Source organism: Rhipicephalus microplus, chromosome 5 (assembly GCF_043290135.1).
Source record: "Rhipicephalus microplus isolate Deutch F79 chromosome 5, USDA_Rmic, whole genome shotgun sequence".
Classification (NCBI taxonomy): domain Eukaryota; kingdom Metazoa; phylum Arthropoda; class Arachnida; order Ixodida; family Ixodidae; genus Rhipicephalus; species Rhipicephalus microplus.
Genome location: NC_134704.1, coordinates 78,252,784 through 78,268,590, shown reverse-complemented (window position 1 = coordinate 78,268,590; position 15,807 = coordinate 78,252,784). Strand labels below are relative to the sequence as shown.

Sequence of the window (15,807 nt, the reverse complement as noted above, 5' to 3'; positions counted from 1 at the left end):
GGCGCCGGTGCAACGAGAGTGACTCTACCACTCCTTTCCCTAAGGTCACTTGCGCACACGTGATTGGTCAAAGCATGTGCTTGCCCTGCGCGCTGGCCCCCTATTGGTCTGCCGCATTTGTTTTGCTTTTTTTTTACAACCTTGCGTTGTGATTGCACACTCGCTCAGGTCGGGATTTCGGCTGCTCTGCGACATTCATGTTCGCAAATTTACTACCCCATTTGAACTACTGCGATTATTGAGCTGCTCAATGTCTGAAGACATTCGTCTGAGGTAAACTACACGCCACATATTCGGCAAGAAATGACGGCGACCATGGAATGCCCGACAAATTTAGGTGAGGCATATCCCGCAATAGCCGTTGGACGGATTGAACACGCAGCTGCATCCAGCATGGACGCCTCGAATGCCAGCACGGAACTCATCATAATTGCGGAATTGCCCACTGACACATCAAATACAGCGCCGCAGCCCACTAAATCGAGCGCGAGCGCCTCGAGTGCTGCCGCAGAACGCATCGGGGATCGTTGGTTGGCGGTTTGTGTACAAAAACGCAACTTAGCACGTGTAGTGTATATATTTTATCTGCCCAGGCCTCGAGTGTTATCAGAAAACGCGTCGATACCATTTTCTTATCGGCTGAAGAAAATAGCCGGCGTGCAGCAAGTGCGGCCGACGTGAAAAAGCACTTGGCGTCAAGTCGGAAACTGAACGAAAATTTAACTGCTCGGCGTCGACACGGAACAGGGGAACTTTAGTGACAGTAGAATGGAATTCTCAATCTTACATTTTAGCGTGTTTAATTACCTTCTCGGACTTGTGATTTGCGCCAACTGCGGCGACAGAGTCTAAGGAGCAAAGGTAAAAGGAGCTGTGCGAAACTCATGATTGTATGCTAAGCGCAGCATGCACGATGAGCGATTTTCTTCAGAGGGTGACTGGAGATTCATCAATAACGTCATAATCAAGACTATGCAGCCAGGAATGTCACGAAGAACAAGCTTATGAATAGGCACAAGCCAACAGTAAACACTGCCTACAGTCCTGGCCAGCTGTAAGTGTATATTCAAGCCCTTGTCATTGTGAGAATAAAATATTAATTTTTCCACTTTCTTTATTTATGTGACCCTGACCAAGGTGCAAATAGCGACAGCACAGACCACATAAGCATGTCATTTTTGGGCACAGTGTACACATACAAGCTCAAATACAACGGTGAAGTGTTTGGTAGCAGCTTTCTCGCACTATTTACAAAGAATATGCATGCTAATACAGCAAATTTTTCATGGTTCCTGTGATGTTGTAACATATATCATCATCATCATCATCATCAGCCTGACTACGTCGACTACAGGACAAAGGCCTCTCCCATGTTCCGCCAGTTAACCCGGTCCTGTGCTTGCTGCTGCCAATTTATATTCGCAAACTTCCTAATCTCATCTGCCCACCTAACCTTCTGTCTCCCCCTAACCCGCTTCCCTTCTCTGGGAATCCAGTTAGTTACCCTTAATGACCAGCGGTTATCCTGTCTACGTGCTACATGCCCGGCCCATGTTCATTTCCTCTTCTTGATTTCAACTGTGATATCCCTAACCCCCGTTTGTTCCCTAATCCACTCGGCTCTCTTATTGTCTCTTAAGGATACACCTACCATTTTTCTTTCCATTTCGCTGCGTCGTCCTCAATTTAAGCTGAACCCTCTTTGTAAGTCTCAAGGTTTCTGCTCGGTAGCTAAGTCTCATCATGGTCAATCTCATGGTTCGCCTCGGCGGTTATTACCTGCCCTAAGTAGGCATACTCGTTTACAACTTGAAGTGCACTATTACCTATCTCGAAGCGCTGCTTCTTTCCGGGGTTGTTGTACATTACTTTCGTTTTCTGCAGATTAATTTTGAGACCCACCTTTCTGCTCTCCTTGTCTAACTCCGTAATCACGAGTTGCAATTCGTCCCCTGAGTTACTCAGCAATGCAATGTCATCGGCGAAGCGCAAGTTACTAAGGTATTCTCCATTAACTCTTATCCCTAACTGTTCTCATTTTAGGCTTCTGAAAACCTCCTGTAAGCACGCGGTAAATAGCATTGGGGAGATTGTGCCCCCCTGCCTTACACCCTTCTTGATTGGTATTCTGTTGCTTTCTTTACGAAGCACTATGGTAGCAGTTGATCCCCTGTAGATTTCTTCCAGAATGTTTATATATACTTCATCTACGCCCTGATTCCGCAGTGTCTGCATGACGGCTGATATTTCTACTGAATCAAACGCCTTCTCGTAATCTATGAAGGCTATGTATAGTGGTTGGTTATACTCTGAGCATTTCTCTATTACCTGATTGATAGTATGAATGTGGTCAATTGTTGAGTAGCCTGTTCGAAATCGTGCTTGTTCCTTTGGTTGATTGAATTCTAATGTTTTCATTACTCCGCGATCAATTACCTTTGTAAATAGCTTGTATACTACAGAGAGCAAGCTGATCGGCCTGTAATTCTTCAAGTCCTTGTCATCTCCTTTCTTATGTATTAAGATTATGTTAGCGTTCTTCCAAGACTTTGGGACCCTTCCCGTCAGGAGACACCTCGTAAACAGGGTGGCTAGTTTTTCTAACACAATCTGTCCTCCATCATTCAGCAGGTCTGATGTAACCTGATCCTCACCAGCAGCTTTGCCTCTTTGCATGCTCTCCAAAGCTTTTCTGACTTCTATCATTACTGGTGGGGTGTCACCTGGGTTACTGCTAGTTCTAATAGTATTGATGCAACATATATGGAATTACCTTGTTCCTAAAAGGCAAAGCTACATCATGATGCTATTTATGCAGTTATGTTGCAATTCCTAACCAATCTGTGGAAAACGGAAATTTCAAATCTTAGTTTCATTATTTTAGATGTAACATGTAGCCTAACGGAGCATTCTGACATGTTTTTATTGACTCACAATAACATGTTTGATACCAAAGCATTCATATTGAATAGATCTAACCCGTGATGCTATTTATTTTTTAGAGGCGAAGCTCCTTATAGCGGCACCCGTTCGTCCCTCGTAGCCATTGTAGCCATTGTAGTGTGTAACAAGTACAACATTGTGACCTTCGAGGTGGTGTCGGTGAGAGATTTCTTCTGTGCGTTGTTGAACAATAAAAGATAGCGCTCAATGTACATGCCAATGGCTGCTAAGGGGGAATGAGAGACAGGAGCATTCGGCTTTTAGTTAACGCGCACGCAGCGATCCCCATTAGCAGCCATTGGCATGTACATTGAGCACTATCTGACAAGAAAGGGTTGCTACGTTATATTCGTTGGGTGTAACCTCCTTAGCTTTAGAAAGGTTTTGCGAGCGTTGAGCCGCAGTGGCATGAATACAATGAACTAGTATATACCATGAACTCGAGATGGTTAAAGGTGGGAAGTAGATACTAAGCGCAAGCCGTAAGAAAGTAAAAGCCGAATTCTCCTGTCTCTCATTTCCCATCAGCAGCCATTGGCATGTACATTGTGCACTATCTGACAGGAAAAGGTTGCTACGCTATACTCGCTGGGCATAACCTCCTTGGTTTTAGAAAGGTTTAGCGAGCATTGGGCCGCAGTGCCATGAATACAGTGAACTAGTATATACCATGAACTCAAGGTGGTTGAAGGTGGGAAGTAGAAGTGCAAGCCGTAAGAACGTGTGCGTGTGCCACCTCTCGTTTAGTCCTTGGAATGTCCGCTGGCTGGCGGTGCTTCTTTATGGGGAATATATGATGAAATGATGCGAGATGGTGGTACTTGGAGTGTGGAATAGATGGACGAACGGACACACAGATAGATGCATGGATGGATGCATGAACGGACGCAGGGGCAGATGCATGGACGAACGCAGGGATGGACGCACGAACAGACGCACGCACAGACGGCCGGATGGACGGTCACACAGACGGACGCATGGACGGACGGAAGCAAGAACGAATGAACGGACGAATGCTTCGCCCCACTTTCCATCATTCACTCCGTGGATATGCTGCCATTTTTTTTTCTATATGTTATTCCCCAAACTGTGATTCATGATTAATGTAAACAATATAAGAAAAATTTTTCACTCACGTTTGTATTCATTTACTTTACATTTTATTACGGGGCCAAAAAGCCCCGTAAGAAATATGTTAATTGTGTATTATAAAAATTTAGTATCTTCTGTTCTGATGCAACTATCGCAATTCTACATAGAGATTTGGAATGTGCAGAAGAAACTGAATAAGTGTATTTATGTATTTCAGTTTCATTCAATTCAGACGAATAATAAAAAAATAATTTTTCAAGACCCACGTCTCCCCTTAAGGCGTGGGTCTGTCCATCTTCCATTATCGTATGTAGCCACGGGTGGCACATACTTGCTCTAGAGCGGGTATGTGCCACAAGGGATGCGAGGTGGTGGTACTTGGAGTGTTTACTAGATGGACACAGGAAAGGACGTAGGAACAGAGAGACTAGCCGACCGCTGGATACGCGCAGAGCGGTATGTGCTACAGGGGATGCAAGATGCGAGATGGCTGCACTTGGAGTGTTCACTATATGGACGCACGGACGGACGGACTAATGGACGGATGCACGAACTATGTACAGATGGACGCATGAACGGACAAGAAGATGGATAGATGGACTCACAGATGGACGAAAGCAAGAACGGATGGACGAACGGACGGGGCTGATGTACGCCTCGCCCCACTTATCATCATTCGCTCCGTGGATATACTGAGATTTTTTTTTATTGTCAGCTTCACAGCAATGCTGTGTTCTGCCGTGAAGGCTCTTAACAGCGTAGCAAAGGCTAGAGCCGGTTCTCGCAAATACGTGTTGCACCGCAAGTAGTACGGCAGCTTGCGGCCAATTTTGGGTCTCCTTCTTTGCATCATTGAAGCGTTTGATTGTTCGTTGTAAACCTCACTGTCACATTATAAGTATGCTTTTGGACATTACCGGTTGCACAGTGACCCTCCCACCACCCTCCTAGTGCCCCTACGTCACTGACGCCATGTTTGTCTTGAAAAAGAGCTTGCGGAAAAGGTGGTGCTGGCTAAGAAATAGAAAGGAAAGGAAGGCATTTATTTTTGCAGAGTGAACAATACTTGTACTTGACCTACGACTTTTCACAACCGTTTGAGTTTGAAAATAAATAAAGCAGTATTTCAGCAAGGCAAACGAGATATTAGTAAATTTAGGTAATATTTTGGCGCGGTAGCACGCATGCATTTCGGTTCTGTTGCTTTCACAGTGCTGTCGAGAAAAGTTATAACCGAGTGTGAGCTCTTTTTATCTCGCTAATATCACTAGTTCTCCACATCTTGACCCGTTCGCCAAGCCCGCTCAATCTGTTCTGTCACCATGAGTAGCGTCAAACGGCAATCCTTCACCCCAAAGCAAAAGCTAAAAGGGCCAGTAAACAGCCCTGAGATCCCAAAATTCTTAAAAATATATATATATGTAGTTTGTCTATGCGAACATGCTGCCGCAATTTTGCGAATACGTGCTATATTAAGGAAGTTACAGGGGTTAGAACATCGGTCTAAGCTGCTTTCAAATTTTCGCGCAGCTTCGCCCCCCTTCTCCCCTTCATGAAGGGGAAGGCTTAGCCCATCGTCGTGACTCCGCCCACTTCGGCAACGTGAGGTCAGCGATTGACGTCATTGGCAAACTCGACAAGTCACCACGCACTTCCGCTTGCCGCGAAGCATGGTTGTTCGTTTACCGTTTGTCGCACCAGCCGCAGGTCAACCGTGCAAGTGTCAGTTGCGAAGTGTCGACCACAAACGATCAGGTCCCCGACGTGCGTCGCTGGATGGCTGATTCGCTTCAGCCATGCAGCGAGCGCGCAGGGCCCCATCGTGAGGCACCTAGTGCCGATGCTTCTCCGCTGCCTAGTCGTTCGATTTGCAGCCGACGACGTGAGCAACGCTTATTGTTTGTGTTGCTCATGTCAAGGTTGAAGTATGTTAATATGTGCGCACGGGCTCTGTAGTTGAGCGAGGAGTGTACACATGCCCGCGACAACTACGGGGCTGGTTATTTCCCCGCAGTGCCAAGAAACAAGGGGCACTTTCGTAGCTGTGTGTGGGAACAGGAACTGACGTTGCCTTCACTACTGTTTTTTCACACCCGATTTAGACCAATCAACTAGCTGCGTGCTACGTCACTGCACGTGCAAGGGGGTCACAGTCAGGCGTAGAAAAGATGTGCGGGAATTGTTTTTCGAAATAGAGGCTCTGCGCGGGGTGCAGCGCTGTAATATTCAGAAAACGTGATCGCTGTGGTCTATCATACAAATTGCCGAGCTTGTATGGAGGGTGTAAAAAAAAAGTCGCAATTTGTTTACTGGCTATTTAAGATCCTCGTCATCGCTGAGGAATTCGAGTATTGCGTGGGAAGGCGGCACGATAAGGAAGAAAGCCTACAAGCCGCACACCGTGACCGTAGGTCCTTCCGTGGCCCCAAGACCCCAAGCCGGAGGTTCAGCTAGGAAAGTTCATTGAAGATGTGAGAAGCAGGGGTCATGCCGTATTGACCGAGATGGCCCAAATGGAGGTGCGGCAATTGTCAAGGGAGCCAGGCCTACCTCACGGATTCCGGAGCTGCGGATGGCTGCACCACTTTGTGAAGTGACAAGGGCTCTCCACTGCTTGAGCAGTAGATTTTGTACAGCCTTTTCTGTATATCAAATGTGCAAGCAATACGCGAGGATTTTATTTTTTTTTTTTCTCGCCGAGCGGGAAGTGTGGGTGCGGATTATATGCAGGGGCAGGTGGTATGCGAGAAAATACAGTAATATGTAGAGCTTTACGTCCCAAAACGACATATCAAATACAGTCGACTCCTCTTAAACTGAACTTGAAGGGGATCCATAAAACTGTTCCATTTATCAGAAGTTTCATTTAAGGGGGGACGCGGCACTTCGGGAGCGAAAATCAGCCAAAAAATCGAGTTTTCGCGGACCTTCTTTTCGCGTTCCCGACATCATTGCGCACCTATTTACAAAATTTCATAGCCGAATACCATCAACTTTTATCGTTATTCAACTTTAAAAAACCGAAAACGGGCGTTCTGCCCTTTAAATTGAGGGCGAATAGCGCAGGTTTCGGCTCTACAATACGCGGGAACTACGCGCTCGATCGGCGCCATTTTGGTCTTGTTTGAAAGAACGCGTTTTCAGCTGTTTTTTTTTATTCAGTAAGCAACATTGAGCGTTTCCCCGGCTCGAAAAACGGGGCCTCAAAGACGAAGAGCCGCGCTCACTGCCATTGGCTAAACGGCGCACGTGACTGAAATGGCGCTTTCCGGTTGGCTGGAAGCTCGTGGCTTGCGCCTGCATACGCGACCCGACGCCATTTTGAAAGGGTTACCGCTGTGACGTTTCGAAATCGGCAGAGCACTCTGAAGCTTCTGATCGTATCGCCATGCCTGGAAACGCAAAAAAGTATCGGACCGTGCACGCATTTGGTCGCAGGAAACGCAAAGGTCGTGGGAGAAAGTCTACGAAGTCATCAGAGCCCTTGGTTGACTCCGACGAACGATGTGTCGACGCTCCGCGGCCGTTCAGCGATGGTGCGACCGAGCGCGTTGCCTCCGACGACGATGACGGTGAAGCGAACTCCGGACGACTACGAATCGACGCCAAGGTGGTGACAAACGCCGAAGTTGAAGAAAATCATGCCCGGGAGAAAGCGACGCTCGACCGGCTTTCATCGGCGCCAGCAACTGCACGGAAAATTGACTTTTTCACCGCGAGTTGTAGCGAGGCAACCGCACAGGACTCGGACCACGCTGCTCCTTATCTGCTTATGCATCTAGATATCCTAAACGCGATAATGGGTGCCTTGTGTTGCAAAGCCTGCCACGGACCGGCTACGATCGTCAGAGGGGATCGGGACTACGGACTTGCCGTGAAAGTGCTAGTGCAGTGTGAAAGGTGCGGCGAGATCGCGAATGAATGGACTTCGCCCCGCGCGAACGGCACGAAAACGTGCAATCCGTTTGAAGTAAATCTTCTCGCTTCGAGGGCGATGGTGGCTACCGGCAACGGCCAAACGAAAATGAACGATATTTTCGCAACAATGGGCATCTCACACCGCGGTAAGCACCACAAGACGTTTCAGCGGCATTTGAAGAACACGCTGGCACCCGCTGCAACGCGAGCGGCTGAGTCCGCTATGAGCGAATGTGCGGAAAAGGTTAGAACAATTTATGATGACTTGTGCTTCGGCCACCGGGGCAATATTGCCGTTAGCTACGACGGCACGTGGAAGACGCGAGGCCATTCTTCCCACATCGGCGTGGGCACAGTTATCGAATTATTTAGTGGCTACGTGTTGGACTACGTCGTTCTTTCCAACTTTTGCCTAGGCTGCGAGGTGGGCCCAAAGCCTAGTAGTGAGGGCTATCAAGAATGGAAGGCTAACCACAAATGCCAAAAAAATACGAACAGCAAAGCGGGGCAAATGGAAGTGGAGGCGGCTCTAATTCTATTTCAGAGGTCGCTTGAACGCCATGGCCTGCGCTACACAACTATGCTGTCTGATGGAGACTCTAGGACATTTTGCGCCATACAAGACGCCAAGGTGTATGGTTACATTGACGTGCAGAAGGAAGACTGTATTAATCATGTACAGAAACGGATGGGCACCGCATTGAGAAACCTGGTGCAGAAACAAAAGTGCGATGGGAAAAGAGGCCTTGGTGGGAAAGGCAGGCTCACAGGTGAGCTGATCACCAGGCTGAGCACATATTATCGCCGGGCTCTGAAATCGCATGAAGGTGACGTGGGCGAGATGCAAAAGGCTGTGATGGCCACATACCGCCACGTCACCTCCACTGATGAATGCTCGGACCACAGTCTGTGCCCAGCTGGTGAAACTTCATGGTGTCGGCACAATGCCGCAAAAGCAAAGGGTGAGCCCGACCCCAGGCATGCCTACAATCTACCGAAAGACGTGGCAGAGGCATTACTACCGGTTTATACCCGGCTTTCGGAAAGAGCCCTGCTTCAGAGGTGCGAACGCGGCAAAACGCAGAACTCCAACGAGAGCCTACATTCTGTAATCTGGAGTTTGGCCCCCAAGGAGCACCATGCGTCCCTGTTCGCTGTTGAAGCAGCTGTTGCAGAAGCAGTGCTGCGCTTCAACACGGGCAATTTGAATTCTGCAACGGCAATCTTAGGTGAAATGGACATGAATGCGACAAGTACTGGTGCCAGGAGAGCGAGAGAAAAAGACCACCGTCGCAGCATTGTCTCCAACAAGAAAAGAACAGCCTCATTGGAACTCCGGAAGCTAGTGAAGAGGAGGCATGAGCACAGAATGCATTCAGACTATGCTTCTGGTGCGTTTTGAGGTTGTCTTGTTGCATCTTCTGCAATAAAAATGTGTGCCCACGTTTTTTCTCGATTTCTCAAAACGACAATTTTCATGTGCTTCCCATTATGCCGGAGCAATATCTCTTGTTCTATCTGGGTTATCATTAGGATTTCTTTTTTGTTTCGAAGATAAATGCAGGGGATGTGTCGTAAAGTAAGTTTTATTGTAATAATTTTTGAAGAAAATTCTCTAAATGGATCTTTTGTTTCAAGTGTAGATGGGGAAATTTTTCATGTCATATTCAACATCCCACAACTTCGCTTCGAAATAGCCCAGAACAATGATTTATACTTTATTGCACACTGTGAACATACCGAATTGGTTCTATAGGTTGCACATCAATATCCAAGTTACAGTTAATTAGCTAATTAGAGCTTAATTAAAAAATTCGCAGTTCATTATATCTTTAAAACTAATTGTCAGAGCTAAAAAAGAATTAGATTTTTGAAATCAGCAGTAAAATCTACATAGGCTCTCCAAATTTGACGGAGGTACTCGCAAAAATAAAAGAGTTTTTGGAAGGTGTAGCATCCCCCCTTAAGCAAAGTACACTTATTTAGTGAACGAAGACTTTCATTTAAATTACACAAACCTCACCTTACTCATGAGGATGAGTAGGAGAAAAAAAGGAGTGAAGAGTGGTTTGTTTGGGAAGCTTGAGTTGTTTTTTCACAAGGTACGCACCCATGCCTGACAAACTAGCCAGAAATTCTGGACAAGCCTCATGCTCAAAATAGCGCTGCAAAAGTTCAACAACCTCTTTAGCTGATCGGTCTGGTGGCACCATTGCACTGGCAGTATTGTCATCACATTCATCGCTGAAGGGTTGATCCTCATCGTGCACTTGAGCAATCATTTCCTCAACAGCCTTTTCATGACAGGTACGAACATTTTCATCAATTGATTCAAAGTCCTGCAGCATGAAAGGGGCAGAGGGTACGACCTGACTGAATACTGTCCCAATGTCAGCATTGGCAGGGCTTTCTTCTTCAAGTACTGCTTTCTTTCACTTAAGAGCCAGCATGGTGAAAGCATCCGTGTATTGTTGTTGCCTTAACTTGATCCCAGACACAAGCCAAAACATTGATGGCTGTCAATAAATATATGCTGTAGCATTTCCCGCTGCGTGCTCTACGCATTTGATGGAGCAATTGTCTGCAGTAACTAACTTTAATGTTCTGAATAACCCCTTGATCCACTAGCAGATCACTGCTGTTGCATTGGCTGGCAAGAACTGCAGTGTGATGGCTTGGAGTACTTGAACCTGACTGTAGGCTGGGCAATTATCCAGTATGAAGACAACCTTCCTGCTTTGCCTCGTAAATCTTGCATCTTTCTCTCGAAGCCAGTTTTCGAAAATGGCCATGGTCATCCACGCTTTTCCGTTTCCATGGTACGCAACAGGAAGATGTCGAACGCCTTTGAAACAACGTGGGCGCCTTGATTTTCCTGTTACCGACAGCTTCAATTTCTCATTCCCTGCCATGTTTGCACCCACCAGCACAGTGATGCGATCTTTACTGCGTTTTCCTCCACTACAGGCTTCGCCTTTGAAGGTAAGAGTCTGATGGAAGCGCTTTATAACAAAGACCCATCTTGTCGACAGTGAAGACGTCTCGTGGCTCAAAGCACATCCAGATTTCCTTAAACCGCCCCTGTTGCCAGTCGGTGCAAATGTCCCTGTTGACTGCACCACTCTCACCTGAGATTGCTTTGAAGACTAGGCCATGGCGTGTTTTGAAGCGGCTGAGCCATCCGTCACTTAGGACGAAGTTTTTAACACCCATTTGCATGGCGATCTCTCGAGCTTTCTGCTCGAGAATTGGTCCGCTTATGGGCAAATTGGAACTCCGTGCACGCTTGAACCACAGAAAAGAACTTTTGTAGTTGTTTATAAGGCATCGTCTACATCCGCATCCGTTTAGATGTAAAGGTCCCGTTCTTAACAGTGCCTTCATTCTTTTCTCCGTCTTTCCAGATCCGCGACAGCGTGGATTTCGGGCTGTATTTTTCCGCCACCTCCATCTTGGGCAGGCCGCTTCCATCGAGCTCCTGAAGAATTTTCAGCTTTTTTTCAAGCGAGAGTGTATGGTGCGGCCGCTTCCTTTCCATCAGGCTGAAATAACATCGTGATCCACTGCACTTTGCCGTACAAATAGGCCTAACGCACAACTGACTCGCCTACTTCGCTCCCACAGCCACAAGCGAGAATGGCTACTGGATTGGCTTGTCTCGATCTCAAGGTGTTGCCATGGTTGTGAGACTACCTTTGGCATGAGCGAGTCTATGCTGTGTTTAGAGTTTGTGCCATTTAACCTTGGTGACCAATAAGCACTGTATCGATTAACCGATGAATTTTACTGCGCAACACATATAAATCCAGCCATATGAGCCCGTTTAGTTCCATTAATGAGGCATTTTCGTTTAAGCGAGTTTTGTTTATTGGGAGCCCACTGTATTTCAAATGGCATATGTCACATTGTAAAAAGAACTTATGACCCATTAGCGTCTTAAAATGGGCTGGTTGGTACATACTGACAAAAAAAGGAGTAACAGCACTGGAACAGGATGGAGATGAGAAGACACAAACACGGCGCTCATGACCCAACTAACCAGCACAATATATTTTTTGATTGCAGCAACACATGTACAAATGTCATTCTTTTTTGTTCAAGTGAAGTGGAAGCAGCTGTGAAATAGTAACAGGATTTGAATTTTAGTAATATGCAAGTGATAACTGGTGAAATATATTATGCTTTAAAAATTACTAAAGTTGCAGCATATAGACCTGAATGACATGCTGTTAAACCTCAAACATGATTTATGAATATGATGGTAAGTTTGTTTAATCGATTTCCAAATAGGACTTCTTGAAAGTGCCAATTTTGCCTGGATACATGTTTTCATAGCATAGCACCTCTACAATGCAGTGAAACCATCTTTACTAAATGAACTACAGGTGGTTTAACGTGTTCATATCCATTCATTCTGAAAACATTGAAATTGTAATAATTTAAATTTGTGTCGAAGCAAATTTTAATCCAGCAACATTTATTGGAGCATCTGAACGGCTCAAACATTTGCGCATGCATAGATGCTTTTTCTGTACACTCTTTTTTTCTCTTGCAATTGCAATGACTGCTCCTTCGCGCTATTTTTTGAAATCAAGTCAAACAGAGAAAAAGCTCACTTGCTCTGCTGCAGGTATTGCATCATGGTTCTTGTGCTCGCCCACGACAACACAGAAGGTGCAGATGAACTCACCATCAACGGTGCAATAAAATTCCCGCAGGCGCTTGTGCACACCACACAGGGCATACTCCATAGCACTAGAGGATACGAGAGGTTCAAAACAATGACAATGTTAAGCCCCCTTTTTTTTACAATGGTACTGCTATCAAATTAGCCCAAACAACTCTTAAGAGGGGACATGGTTCTTAGGGCTCTCTCATTTATTTTTGAACCAAGTGTGACAAAAGTTGGCATGCTTACTTAGTTTGTACTCCGGATTCTAAAAATGTAGTTATTTTTTCTGTAGCTTCATTAGTTAATTAAATAATCATGATAACAATTTCTATTGTTCTTACCATAATAGAAAAATAACCACCTGTCAAAAATTTATAAATAACATAGAGGTTGACAGTAGAAAGGATAAGACATGCAAAATATGAAGCACTTTTTTGAATGGGTCATTATTTCTTACTTTACAGTACACTAAACTTCACAGCCCTGAATGTGGCCATTGTGTGGTCACACAGACTAGTTTGAAAAACTTGCATAAAGAGAAATCAAAATCTGCTTCCTATGTTGTGTGCTCCAAACATATAGCTTCATGCTGCAAAATAAAATATTCTGCTATCTGTAATACTTTCAGATATATTGCAGTAATTTTCATGCAGGGTGTACAAAATTGCCATTTTGAGAAAATGAAGAAAACAAAGAATTTTAACATTTTTAACTGTAAAAATGTATGCACTTATAATTACATAGCCATTCACATATAAATGAATGCTAGAAAGCCTAAGGAGTGCAATGCTGCAAGCTGATCGAAAATTGAACGAGTACTTCTCAAATTACAGCACAGTAAAGTTCACTGCATGTGACCAAATATAGAAATTTTTATAATAAAATAAAAAAATGAAGCTGCCCAATAAGAATAGGCTCCCAGCATTGTTTTTTGCGCACATTTAGCTACATTGTGCAAAAACAATTACAGCTCTGGCTGCCCTAGGTCCACTTTTACCGAACAAGCAAAAGAAAGTGGTCAAAATCTGTGCTTCGAGAATAATGCTGTTAAAACTCAATTTCGCCGTTCCGAGGAAAAAATATCATGGCACACATACTTTTAGTCAGTTAATATGCACCGGGGATGTAATAGGACTGATTGTTTGTACGAGCGTGTCATTTCTTGTAGTCCTGTGGCAAGTTGTCGCTGTGTGCTCATCTGCCGGGAGGCCGCTTATCAGTTCGGTGACTGTACTGACGGCGATGTGCGACAAATGTGTGTGCGTCATCCACGATCCGTCGATTAACGCGGCGATGTTTTCCGGCTTGTCCAGAATACGTTACCCATAAGTGTCGCGAACCGAAGTTGCTCCCTTGCACATCAATTTTGAGGCTACATGAGTGCCGAGGTGTTAGTTTCCTTTTCACGTAAGACTGCCGCATTTTCGAGCGGAGATCGCGACAACGTTGCGAACATATCGTTAAAAGCAGTCTACCTGTTGCCAGTAGCCTCCATTGCGAGGGCCGCGAGCATATTCACTGCGAACGGATTGACTTTCTGTTGTTGGTCGACGCGCGGCGTACTCCACTCTGACGACCCGTCGCGCAGTTCAAGGTCCTTTCGTCAGGCGGGGGGAACCACAACATCAGCGGGTTTAGCGATAAGACTGCACTTCCGTTCCGTCACTACAAAAATTGATATCTCTGGTAGCTTCACTTCTGCTTTTTACTTGCCGTTCTCCAACTGATGAGGCTGCAAAACACAGCCGTTCTCAGTAACGTTGTCGGCAACCAACGGGCTCGTACGTGAGTTAGGCCTATACCGGTGACTCGGCGACCGCCCTTGACCGCATCGAGTTCGTTATCTTCGTTGTCCTGAGCCATAGCGGGGATCTTTCTGAACTTCACAGCGAACGAACCACCGCCACACCCGCTTCACAAATTACTGTAGCACGGAACTTCTTTACTGGGCGCATGTCTGTATGAGGCTGCAAAACACAGCCGTTCTCAGTAACATTGTCGGCAACCAATGGGCTCGTACGTGAGTTAGGCCTATACCGGTGACTCGGCGACCGCCCTTGACCGCATCGAGTTCGTTATCCTCGTTGTCCTGAGCCATAGCGGGGATCTTTCTGAACTTCACAGCGAACGAATCACCGCCACACCCGCTTCACAAATTACTGTAGCACGGAACTTCTTTACTGAGCGCATGTCTGTGCGCGTCACGATGGTGAAGCAGACGCCAAAAGGATTCCTAAATTTGGAATCCGAAAGGATTCCTAAATCGGATTCCTAAATTTGGTCACGTGCCCCAAGCAGCCAATTGAATCGCGCGCTAGTGCTTCTCGATGACGCATTTTTGCTAAAAAACCAATGAGCAAGGTGAGCCAGCCGTAGCGAGAAATTGAAGATTAAGAACGACCCTTCCAAACGAGACCAAGATGAACACGATAGCTCGTCTGTAACGGCAACAGCTTGGCGCGAAAAAAGCGCAATTTTAGCGTCGATTTGCGCTCACATTCATCACACAGGAATGTTATAATTTGATTTTGCGCCAGACATAATGACGCGAGAAGCTAGAAACTTCTTAGATAAGTGCAAAAATAGGCGCAGATTTCAAAAATGTCAGCTTCAAAAAGTCGATATTTTTGCGATTTTTGGCCTTCTAAGACCCGTGTCCCCGCTTAATTATTTTGCTGTGGTGGCTTCAGCAGTTTTGTTCTCTCTTTTATATCAGCTTAATCGACTAAAATCTGTACACAATGTTAGCTGACATGATGCATCAGGGATATGAACGCGTAGGAACTAAGAGCCAAATTACATGCATACAAGTTTTCCAATTTTGTGCCTTTTTACTACACCTACTTTAACACCTAAATTGCAACCATTTGAAAATGTCAAGCTATGTTTGAAAATACACATTCAATGCATGACTAGCATACAATGTTGAAGCCAGATATTCCAATGTTCTTGAAACCAATGAAGTCCAAATAGTAGGTGTACAGTGCAGACCACTCGAAACGTAACCGCTTTTTGCGCGAGACCGGTTATAAGGTAAGTTTTTTTGACCACCGATATGTCGCCCATAGAACTCAATGTATAGGCCGACCGTTTATTGCGTAGGCGCACGAAGGAGAATACCGGTTATAGCGCGGAGTTTTTAGGCGCGCGACCATAAAATCGGCGAACGGAGACGGTCGGCA

The 15,807-nt window shown here is 45.7% G+C and overlaps 1 protein-coding gene across 2 annotated transcripts in view; it reads right to left on the bottom strand.

Moving 5' to 3' along the window:
• Positions 1-15,807, bottom strand: part of qin (tudor domain-containing protein qin) — a 134,682-nt gene that overhangs the window by 102,439 nt on the left and 16,436 nt on the right. For both annotated transcript variants that reach the window (XM_075895705.1, XM_037425258.2), the window contains exon 7: positions 12,570-12,708. In XM_075895705.1, the coding sequence (XP_075751820.1) occupies positions 12,570-12,708 (139 nt within the window). The remainder of the gene's footprint in view (positions 1-12,569; positions 12,709-15,807) is intronic.